Genomic DNA, 12396 nt, shown 5'->3' with positions numbered 1-12396 from the left:
TACCATTTACAGTATCATCAAAAGCATGAAACACTTAAGGGTAAATCCGACAAAAAAATGTGAAAAAGTTATACACTAAAAGCTACAAAGCACTGCTGAGAGAAATTAAAGACAACCTAAATAAATGATGAGATATAGCATATTCATGGATCGAAAAACACAATGTTAAGATATGAATTCTCCCCAAATTGATCTCTAGATTAAATACAATCCCAATCAAAATCCCAACAAGATTTTTAGAGAAATTGGCGAGCTGATTCTATTCATATGGAAATGCAAAGGACCATAAATAAGAAAAACAAGTTTCAAAAAGAATATAAGTTGGAGGACTAACACTAACTGATTTTAAGTTACTACAAGGCCACGATAATCAAAACAGTGTGATACTGGCATCAAGGTAGACAAATAGATCAAAAGAACAGAACAGAGGGTCTAGAAATAAACACATGAATATAGGGATAACTGACTGACGAAGATGCAAAGACCATTCTAAAGAGGAAGGATAATCTCAGCAATTGGTGCTAGAATAACTGGAGAGCTATATGCAAAAAAACCCAAAAAACAAAAAACAAAAAAAGGGTCCACGCATTGTACTACATAACATTAACTGAAGATATATCATAGACCTAAGTGTAAAACTTAAAACTATGAGACTTATAAGAAAAACAACAAAAACCAAAAAAAACAGGAGAAAACAGGAGAAAAACAGGCAAAGATTTCCTAGATATAACATTAAAAACAAAATCCATAAAAGAAAAATTGATAGGCCGGGCGCAGGGGCTCACGCCTGTAATCCCAGCACTTTGGGAGGCTGGGATGACCTGAGGTCAGGAGTCCAAGACCAGCCTGACCAACATGGTGAAACCCTGTCTCTACTAGACACAAAAAATTAGCCGGGTATGATGGCATGTGCCTGTAATCCCAGCTAGTTGGGAGGCTGAGGCAGGAGAATCACTTGAACCCAGGAGCCAAAGGTTGCAGTGAGCCAAGATCGCGTCATTGCACTACAGCCTTGGCGATACAGCGAGACTCCATCTCAAAAAACAAAACAAAACAAAATTGATAAATTGGACTTCATGGAAATGAAAAACTTTTGCTCTTCAAAAGATATAGTTGAGAATGAAATGAGACAAGGTTAAGTATCTTTTCTTAAGATACAGTTAAGAGAATGAAATGAGACACAGTTAGGTATCTTTTCTTTTTTCCTGTCTACAAAAGATGCACTTTTTTTTCCTGGTCTAGATTATGGCTGGGTTTTTATTTATTTAAAATTTATTTTTTAATTGATAAAAAATTGTAAATATTTATAGTGCATCACATGATGTTTTGAAATATGTATACACTATGGAACAGCAAAATGGAGCTAATTAACATATGTATTATCTTACATACTTATCATTTTTGTGTAGTGAGATCATTTAAAATCTACTCTTAGTGATTTTTCAAGTATACAATACATTGTTATTGACTGTAACAGTTAAGTATCTTAACTGTAAAAAAAACAGTTAAGAGAATGAAATAAGTCACAGACTGGGAGAAAATATTTGCAAGACATATATTTGATAAAGGACTTGCATCCAGATATATAAGAAACTCTCAAAACTAAATAACGAGAAAACAAATAACTTAAAAAAATGGGCAAAAGATTTTAACAGACACTGCGCCAAAGAAAACAACATAGGCTGGGCTGGTGACTATCCCTACAAGCCCAACACTTTGGGAAGCCAAGGTGGGAAGATCACTTAGGGTGAGGAGTTTGAGACCAGCCTGAGCAACATAGTGAGACCTCATTTCTACTAAAAATTTTAAAACTTAGCCAGGCATGGTGGTGTGTGCCTGTAGTTCCAGCTACTGGGGAGGCTGAGGTTGGAGGATTGCTGGAGTCCAGGAGGTTGAGGCTGCAGTGAGCCATGACTGCACTACTGCACTCCAGCTTGGGCAACAAAGTGACATCCCATCTCTAAAACAAACAAACAAACAAACAAACAAAAAAAAACCCCACAATACAGAGAACAAATTAGTAGGTACATGAAATGATACTCAACAACAGCCAACAATATGGAAATTATAACTATAATGAGATATTACACACCTATAAGCATGGCTAAAATGAAAAAGACTGGCTATACCAAGTTTTGGTGAGGATATGCAGCAACTGGATATATCTGTGGAATGTAAAATGGTACAATCGCTTTGAAAAACACTTGGGCAGATTCTTAAAATTAAATATACGTCTATCATATGATATAGCCATTCAATTTCTAGCTATTTATTCAAAAGAAATGAAAGCATATATCCACACAAAGTCTTGTACATGAATGTTCACAGCAACTTTAAAGTCCCAAATTAGAAACAATACAAATATTTATCGACAGATAAGTGGATAAAACCAACTGTGGTAATATATATATAATGCCAACACTATTAAGTAACAAAGAAGAAATGAGCTATCAGTATACACAACAACATGAATAAATCTCAAAGTAATTATGCTGAGTGACAGAAGCCAGGCAAAAATGGGGTATGTTCTGTATGATTCCACTTATATAAAATTTCCGAAAAAGTAAACTAATTTCTAATAACAGAAAGCAGATCAGTGGTTTGGGGTAAGGGGCAGGGAGTAGTGGGGAAAGTTGGGCAGGAGAGGTCACAAAGGGGCATAAAAATTTTGGGGAGCAATTTTGGATATGTTTGTTATCTTGATTGTGATAATGGTTTCATGGGGAAATACATATCAAAACATCAATTTGCACATATCAAATAATACAGTTTATCATATGTCAATTATACTTCAATGAAGCTGTTTCAAAAAAACAAAATAAGCTGAATCAAACAATGGAAGAATAAACAAATCAACGAAAAAAAAGATCTGCTACAAAGCCTTCTGCATTATCCCTGTATTTCCTGTTTTCATCATAAAGAGAAGGAACTATAACATCTGCTCCATGCCCCAGAGTACGCCCTTAACCTTTGCTGTCTCAAAATACATGCTTTTCGGTGTGTGGATGGGAATGTGTCAACTCAAAACTGTCAATTACAATAAGAAAAACAAGATAATGGCCAAGCGCCACTAATAACAACAAAGATTTAATTGAGAAGAACTGTCATTCTCCTTACGAAGGACAGCATATTATCAGTATTTCTTTCTTCTTCTTCTCTCTCTCTCTCTGTTTTTTTGTTTGTTTGTTTGTTTGTTTTGTAGAAAAGGGGGTCTCATTATGTTGCCAAGGCTAGACTCAGACTCTCAGCACTTCAGGCTAGGAGTCTGAGTCTAGCCTTGGCAACATAATGCCTCCTGCCTCGGCCTCCTAAAGTGCTGGGATTATAGGCATAAGCAACAGTGCCTGGCCTTATTAGTATTTCTTGCTTTATGGAATGTATCTTTGTCCCTAAATGGATGGCTGGACTTTGAACCTATGTTCTAATAATAATAACTAACAGTAAATGAGCACTGAGCTCTTCAATTAGCATTTGCTATCTCATCTGGTCCTCATAATAACCATAACATTTTACAGATAAAACTTACAAGGTAAAATAATTTGTCTAAGATCACACTACAATTGAGTGGCAGAGCTCAAACCCTAAGTCCATCTCACTTCAAAGCTCACGTTCCTAACAGCTAAACTTAATTGAATGTTCTGGTTGATAGTTTTGAAGAGTGCCTAGTAATTACCTTTATGTTTCTTTTTTGAAAAGCCAGGAATCCATGTATAAACTTTACTCAGAGAGAGCAGGAACTGGCTGGCACGGTGGCTCGTGCCTGTAATCCTAGCACTTTGGGAGGCTGGGACAGCAGAATTGCTTGAGCAGGTGTTCGAGACCAGCCTGGGTAACATGGCAAAACCCTATCTCTACAAAAAATACAAAACTTAGCCAGGTATAGTGGCATGCCCCTGTAGTCCCAGTTACTCAGGAGGCTGAGGTGGGAGGATTACTGAAGCCCAGCAGGTTGAGGCTGCACTGAGCTGTGCACTCCAGCCACCGCACTCTAGCCTAGATGACAGAGTAAGACTCTGTCTCCAGAAGAAGAAAGAGAGAGCGCATAGGAATAAAAATAGCCACTCCAGGCCGGGTGTGGTGGCTCACGCATGTAATCCCAGCACTTTGGGAGGCTGAGGCGGGTGGATCAGGAGTCAGGAGTTCAAGACCAGCCGGGCCAACACGGTGAAACCCCATCGCGGCTCAAGCCTGTAATCCCAGCACTTTGGGAGGCCGAGACGGGTGGATCACGAGGTCAGGAGATCGAGACCACCCTGGCTAACACGGTGAAACCCCGTCTCTACTAAAAAATACAAAAAACTAGCCGGGCGAGGTGGCGGGCACCTGTAGTCCCAGCTACTCGGGAGGCTAAGACAGGAGAATGGCGGGAACCCGGGAGGCGGAGCTTGCAGTGAGCTGAGATCCGGCCACAGCACTCCAGCCTGGGCAACAGAGCGAGACTCCGTCTCAAAAAAAAAAAAAAAAAAAAAAAAAAAATTAGCTGGGCATGGTGGCGCATGCCTGTAATCCCAGCTACTCGGAGGCTGAGATAGGAGAATTGCTTGAACTCAGGAAGCGGAGACTGCAGTGAACTGAAATCATGCCATTGTACTCCAGCCTGGGCAACAGAGCGAGACTTCATCTCAAAAAAAAAAAAAAAAAGAAGCCACTCCAACTCTAAAAAACACATTAAAATACGGCCACAAATGGTCACTGATTAATTCATTAACATGTTTTATAATAAAGGTCATGAATGTAAATATAAAAACCTTATAACTCAGTAACCTAAATAAAGTTCTGTTTTCACCCTATATCCCAGTTGGGAACTAGACAGAAATTGGACTTCTGTCAGTTATAGCCTATGTTCATGTGTTCAGGTGATCTTTCTCAATGATCGAAACCACCCATCCCAATCTTAAAAGCTCTTCCTAAAAACCATCTATTAAAATGGGATTATTTTTGGCCAAAGAATTGTTAGGTCCAGGCTTATGGGTGCCAAAGAATGTTTCAACTTGAGTCCATTTAAGACTTTCAAAGATCTGTTATCAAGCAAGCTAATATTTGATTTTTTAAAAAAATGCAAACTCCCTTCATAGGCTTATTAGTATAGGACAATGTATGGTGATTGCTAAGTTCAATTTTACCTTTTTCCATTTCAGACCAGTCTTTATAATAATCTGCTTCCATAATAAGTACAAGGCCATGACCAAAAGCAGATGTTAGACTATGGACTTACAGTGAACTTGAGATGTTATCTTTTTTTAATTTTTGGTGCCACAATTTGGATCCAAACTGAGGTTGCTGCAGGCACAACACAGAGTACTAACCACTATATGATCGTAGCTGTGATGTTCTTAAGCCACAGCACCTTCCATGGTAACTTTTACTTTGTTTTCTGTATCTGGCACTGTCATTAGATCCTTATGATTATTTTTTCAAGAATATTTTCAGTGAAAGTAAATTATTTGTTTCAACACAGACATAACATTTAGATTTTTTCATTTTAACCTTTGTGGCTGAAAAAACTCACAAAGTTAAACCTATAGAATGATGTATTACATAATCTCGTACTCTAAATATACTTCTAACTTTGTCATGTCTGCAACATTTTTGCCCGTAAATCTTCTTGCTTTGGGAATTTTGCAACAGCCTTTGGCCAAACACAACAAAGTTCTATCCTCAGTTTTAAAAGAGTTATACCTGTTTTATGATCGAGGCATCAGTGAAAAGGAATTCAAGACTCCTTAAGTTAATTCCACATGAAAGCTGTAATATTTCACCATTTATCATTGTATAGATGATTTAAAGAATGCTTTAAAATAAAGTGATACCAATAAATGCAAGGTGGATTCTATTTAGTCACAGAAGCCATTTAGTGCAGCTTTGCATCAGATCTAAGATGTGCAGATGTAATATACCTGATGTGGAATATTCAGAAATAAACTATTTAATCTAAATTTTATTAGCAGCCAAATCTGTTTTTCAGGTTTTTAAAAATGATCATTGATTAACCTTCCTTTATTCTCCTCTGGAGCAATCACAGACTATGGTAGGAAGCCATTTACTAGATTTGCTTGGAATTAATGAACTGAGGCTTTCCTGCTGAACTGTATGGTTCCACTCTCTGCTTCCCCCAGACAGTTCATGAGCAATGTAATTTTCTTTCTTTGTAGAGGGTATTCCTTTAGTGTTCTTATTCATGAAATTAAAGTAATAAAAGGGAAAGATGTTCATAAAGAAGGTTTTTTTTTCTGACATGATTCCTTCTAAATCAGAAAACCACTTTAAATAAAATTTAATTAGGACCAAATATAGTATAGGTCCCCTCTGTAACAATTAGATTTGAAATACACAAGACACTGAATAATTTGTTAAATTATTTTCTACTGGCTTTCCCTGGTTCTATGCCAAACATGTCTTGGCTGCAACAGAGAGTGAGTGAGGAGGCTTCTGGGAAGAAAAAGAACATAATTATGGGGGCTCTAGAAGAGCATAGCTGCAATCTGGCACTTTGCAGAAATTTTGGAATAGGAATATAGCTCTTTTACAATTCTAACTCTACAGGTAAGGTCAACTTATAGCCTATGGGAGCTTTACAACATATCCCGAAAGAAACTCAAGCCTTGCCAGAGAAGTGACAGTAAGCCATATGGTTTTGTTTAGAGATATAAGGTTAAAGAATAGATTTTATGTACAGACAAAAATCTATTTTGAAGCTAGGGAGAAAATAAAAAGATGTTTTTTTTTTTTTTTTACTGGAAGCAAAACAGAAAAGAAAAACAAATCATAGCTATTTAGAACAAAGACCAAAACCTTTTCAACCCACTAAGCATCATTTAGGAACCAATATTAAAAGGAAGAAAATTAGTAAGTTGCCATATTAGTTCATAAAGTCCAACAAGTGTTTATTGTTAAGCAAAAGCTATACAAATAATGCAGTAAAATCATGATATATTGGAGAACCAAAACAAATAACAATAAAAAAATCCCCAAAACTCCATAGATAAAATGACATTCAGTTTAAAGAATGCTATGGCAGTTACTTTTCTCAAAGGATTGAAACAATTTTAATCCCAGCTGCCCCCTATTTTATCTAACAATAGATTGTTTAAATATGTGTCACTTCTGGTGAAGCTATTCATTTCACCTAAACTGCACAGAGTTAAGCCTCAGAATAATTTTATCACCTACAGACCATATGCAGACTAAATACAACACTTGTGCCTGATTCTGAATGGTATCTTATATCAAAATGCTCCCTTAATTTTAGCTCTTGCTTCTCAGGCTTCTCTTTCAACTTATCAGAACTGCCTATAGTAACCAAAATTGGATTCATGCAGAAAAAAATATATTTTAGGAAAACATGTGCAAAAAGCATCTAAGCATCTGTTAACATTAAAACCAGAAGGCAGTGTATGCTGCAGAGCACATAAGAAGAGGCTTTAAAATTTAGTAATTCACAACATCCACTTAGAAGTATTATGGTAGTCTTTTAAAGTAACACACCACAATGGTGCAATCATTTCATTTGTTCAACAAACATTTACTGAGCATCTACATGCCTGGCACTAAGCTGGGTACTGAGGATACAGTGATTAGTAAACAGAGATATAAACCACTACAGGTTTGTACAGTTTCTAAGGCTGAAAAGCAGAGACGTTATCTTGGTAAAACTATAAAAGAGAAAACAAGGTCATCCTCTGATTTTTCCATTAGAGGCAGCTGTCACCCCCACTCCTATCCTAATTATGAAGGGATTGAGACAGACGATAAATGGGGGAAAGAAGTGAGAATAACAATAGGCAATTAGTGGTGAGAATTAGAAATGGGCTAAAACTACCAAAAGTAAGAATTCTTAATCTGGGGTCCAAGGAATCCATGGATGTTTTCATGGGATCCTTGATCTCTCAGATAACTATATTTCAAATTCTGATATATGGATGTATATACATTTATTAGGAAGTTGGTCTTATCAAATCTAAAAGGGGTAGCATTCAAAAACAGCTAAGGGCCACTAAACTAAAAGAATGAAGTTCTGCCGGGCGCGGTGGCTCACGCCTGTGATCTCAGCACTTTGGGAGGCCGAGGGTGGGGGTGGATCACCAGGTCAAGATATCGAGACCATCCTAGCCAACATGGTGAAACCCTGTCTCTACTAAAAATACAAAAATTAGCTGGGCGTGGTGGTGTGTGCCTGTAGTCCCAGCCACTCGGGAGGCTGGCGCAGGCACTTGAACGCAGGAGGCAGAAGTTGCAGTGAGCCAAGACAGCACCACTGTACCCCAGCCTGGTGACAGAGTGACATTCGGTCTCAAAAAGAATGAAGTTCAAGGTCTAGACATTGGATCGAGAAACTAAGGCAACTATTTTGAAAACAAAAAGGTTTCACCAGTGTCCCTAATATCACACCATGTAGGTGGCTACCTATCCAAGTATCTGTCCTCCATTCAACTTCAATGGAAACTACAGAAATACCTTATAAATAAATTACAACCAATGAATGACTTTCACAATGTATGATGACCTCTCTTTTTTTTTTTTTTTTTTTTTTTTTTTAACATACCTTTAAGGCTTCTATAACAAGGTCCCTTGCTTCAAGCTCTCCTTCAAGAATACTAAATAGTGTCAGGAGTTCAGGCTTGCTGAGTTTTTCCAGATTCATCTTGAAAGCCTAAAACAAAGGTAACAATCAGACAATCTCCAAAGACATCGTTAATTTGATACAATTAAAGAAAAAATAAAGTGAGAGATAAGGGCAATTATAGTATCAAATGCCTTAATAAAGGAAATAGTTGCAATTAAATAGAAATATAAGTTTTCTGATGTTAATCACAAACTGAGCAGCAACAGAAAATAAAATTCACTTTAATTATTGATTTCACTACCACTCACAAAGATCAATTTTTCGTATTTCCTCCAGACATGTTTACAAACAAACATCCTAGAAAATCTCAGAAAGAATTAGCCGCTAGGGCTGGTTGCGGTGGTGCACGCCTGTAATCCTAGCACTTTGGGAGGCTGAGGTGGGCGGATCACGAAGTCAGGAGATGGAGACCATCCTGGCCAACATGGTGAAACCCTGTCTCTACTGAAATACAAAACATTAGCTGGGCATGGTGGTGAGCGCCTGTAGCCCCAGTTACTCAGGAGGCTGAGGCAGGGGAATCACTTGAACCCAGGAGGCGAAGATTGGAGTGAGCCAAGACCATGCCACTGTACTCCAGCCTGGGCAACAGAGTGAGACTCTGTCTCAAAAAAAAAAAAAAAAAATTAGCCACTAATTTTTCAGGTAAAATTGTGTTATAATGAATACCATTTCTCTGAAAAATGGTTAGACCATCAAAAGATTTCCCAGTTTTAGATAATCAATTTCCAAAACTGTATATAAAACATTCTGATATTCCTCTTCAATTGGTTAAAATAAAATTTGGGCAAAGAGATAATGTTGCTGGGAGTACGGGAGAAATTTTTCTTTTAAATTGTCTACCTTCACAGACAATAGCTATCACAATATTTATATTTTGTATAGTAAAATAGACTTAATTCAACTATATGCAAACTTACTTTCAAATGAATTCTCAAAGTATAATGTTTAAACATTTTTTTTTTTTTTAAGACAGGGTCTTGCTCTGTCACCCAGGCTGGAGTGTAGTGGTGCAAACATGGCTCACTGTAGCCTCAACCTCCTGGGCTCAAGCGATTCTCCTGCCTCAGCTTCCCAAGCAGCTAGGATCACTGATACATGCCACCATGTCTGGTTAATTTATTTTTTATTGTTTGTAGAAATGGGGACTTCCTGTGTTGCCCAGACTGGACTCAAACTCCTGGGCTCAAGCGGTCCTCCCACCTTATCCTCCCAAAGTGCAGGAATTACAGGCATAAGCCACTGTGTCAGGCCTATTTAAACATCTTAATTGGCTAGGCTACTACAAACTGAATTTATCTGACTTAATAAGTTCACATTTCTCTGAGAATCTGCATGTTCCAAAGTATGTTAAATGGCAAATTGCATGGCACAAGCTCAATCCTTTCTACAAGACTAATTCTCATAAAACACATAAAGATAGAAGTTAGACTGCTGTACAATCTTGGAAGGGCCTTCTGACCAGTGTGTACGGTTAAGATATACTTTATAATTTCCAAAGTAGAACAAATATTTCTCTCTCCACTTTTTATTTCCAAATTGCCACTCTTAAGGAAAATGAATCACAACATGACCAGTTCACACATCCTCCAGTAATTTATCACTCTTACTAAATCTCAGGGGCCACACAAAAAAAGAAGTGATTCCTTCCAGAGCTACTGCTTTTAAGTGAACATGTATAAAATGCATACTTCACTTTGTTGTTAGATTGTGTTCCAAGACATGCTGCACAAGCCTTTTAAAGCGCAGTAAAACATCTTCAATGTAACCTCAGCTCTAATTGCTAATTTTCTTTTTTTGAAACGGAGTCTTAGTTGCCCAGGCTGGAATGCAGTGGGGTGATTTCGGCTCACTGCAACCACCGTCTTCCACGTTCAAGTAATTCTCCAGTCTCAGCCTCTGAGTAGCTGGGATTACAGGTACCCGCCATCATACATGGCTAATTTTTGTATTTTAGTAGAGACGGGGTTTCACCATGTTGGCAAGGCTCATCTTGAACTCCTGATCTCAGGTGACCCATCCACCTCAGTCTCCCAAAGTGCTAGGATTACAGGCGTGAGCCACTACACCTGGCCTTTTTATTTATTTATTTATTTATTTATTTATTTATTTATTTATTTATTTTGAGACAGAGTTTCGCTTTTGTTGCCCAGGCTGGAGAGCAATGGTGCAGTTTCGGCTCACTGCAACCTCTGCCTCCCGGGTTCAAGCGATTCTCCTGCCTCAGCCTCCGAAGTAGCTGGGATTACAGGCACATGCCACCATGCCCAGCTAATTTTTGTATTTTTAGTAGAGATGGAGTTTCACCATGTTGGCCAAGCTGGTCTCCAACTCCTGACCGCAGATGATCTGCCCACCTCGGCCTCCCAAAGCACTGAGATTAAAGGTGTGAGCCACCGCGCCGGCCTCAATTTTCTAACAAGTGAATTTTAGCAACTAGTAAATGATGTTCATTTTAGTATCAGGGATATATCTCATAACATTTATTTTAAAACTAAAAACTAAAAATTAAACAAAAAAATTCTAACAAACCTAATAAAGCTACACTTTATAAGAGGTTATATTGGAAAGAACATGTAGCTTGGTAGTCAGATGCCACATCTGCATCTTCCTAGTTGTGTGACTGGGCAAGTTATCTGACTCTGTTTTCTAATCTGTGAAAGGGGGATGATAATATTTAACTCACAGGGCTGCTATGAAGATTGAGTTAATAAATGTAGAACATCTTACCACATTGCTGATACCTGGTTTCATTATTAATGGTTTCATTATTAGTAACTATTAGCCTGTCTCATTTTTCAAAAGAATTTAAGAAAGGCACTATCAAAAATTGCAGACAGCCAAGATCAATGACCTCAGAAATAACTTCAGCTCCCCTTTTGCAATTGGGAAGTCCTTCTTGGTTCCATTTTAAGCTTCTAAGTAAAAATCAAGTATTATTTGTTAGAGTCTAATTAAATAAAAATAAGAGGTACATATACAAAGAACTAAATTACATTGTACCTAAAGTCTTTGACATGTAAAATGAAAAAAGTCTTTAATCTGTTATGATAAATATACATCCTTGTAAAAAAGTAAAATTAAAACAATCTTCAGAGTCACTTTAATTACAAAACAGTTCAGCCCAGGCAAGAAAAAGTTCTATTCCTTGTCAATGACAAAGAATTCTTTTATTATCTCTGTGTTTACAAATCACTTCTGCACACAAATGTTAATAACTGGAACATTTCACTAATATGTCCCAACTTGGGTGGGCATGGTTACTCGTGCCTGTAATCCCATCCCAGCACTTTGGGAGGTAGAGGCAGGCAGATTACTTGAGGTCAGGAGTTTAAGATCAGCCTGGCCAACATGGTGAAACCCTGTCTCTACTTAAAATACAAAAAATTAGCTGGATGTGGTGGTGTACACCTGTAGTCCCAGCTACTCGAGAGGCTGAGGCAGGAGAATAGCTTGAACCTGGGAGGTGGCGATGGCAATGAGCCGAAATCATGCTACTGCATTCTAGCCTGGTCAACAGAGTGAGACTCTGTCTCAAAAAAAAAAAAAAAAAAAAAAACCAACTCAGCTTAGTGTCTACATGAATACAATACAAATATTACACAGAAGGAAAGAAAGGCCACTGCTGTGTAATGTAAGAACCAACAGATCTGTTTTTGCATATTCCAATAACCACTATTTATAAGTATTAAAATTTAACAATTCCTTCTGTTCTATGCATTTGAATGTAATCTCAATATATAGGACAATGCAATAAATTTTTGCCTGAAATA

The 12396-nt window shown here is 37.6% G+C and overlaps 1 protein-coding gene across 3 annotated transcripts in view; it reads right to left on the bottom strand.

Moving 5' to 3' along the window:
• Positions 1–12396, bottom strand: part of CTTNBP2NL (CTTNBP2 N-terminal like) — a 64547-nt gene that overhangs the window by 36187 nt on the left and 15964 nt on the right. For all 3 annotated transcript variants that reach the window (XM_003892399.4, XM_009215449.4, XM_009215454.4), the window contains exon 3: positions 8543–8650. In XM_003892399.4, coding sequence (XP_003892448.1) covers positions 8543–8641 — 99 coding nt within the window. In that variant the 5' untranslated portion in view covers positions 8642–8650. The remainder of the gene's footprint in view (positions 1–8542; positions 8651–12396) is intronic.

This window comes from Papio anubis, chromosome 1, assembly GCF_008728515.1.
Source record: "Papio anubis isolate 15944 chromosome 1, Panubis1.0, whole genome shotgun sequence".
In the NCBI taxonomy this organism is placed as follows: domain Eukaryota; kingdom Metazoa; phylum Chordata; class Mammalia; order Primates; family Cercopithecidae; genus Papio; species Papio anubis.
This window is presented reverse-complemented; position numbering and strand designations above follow the sequence as displayed.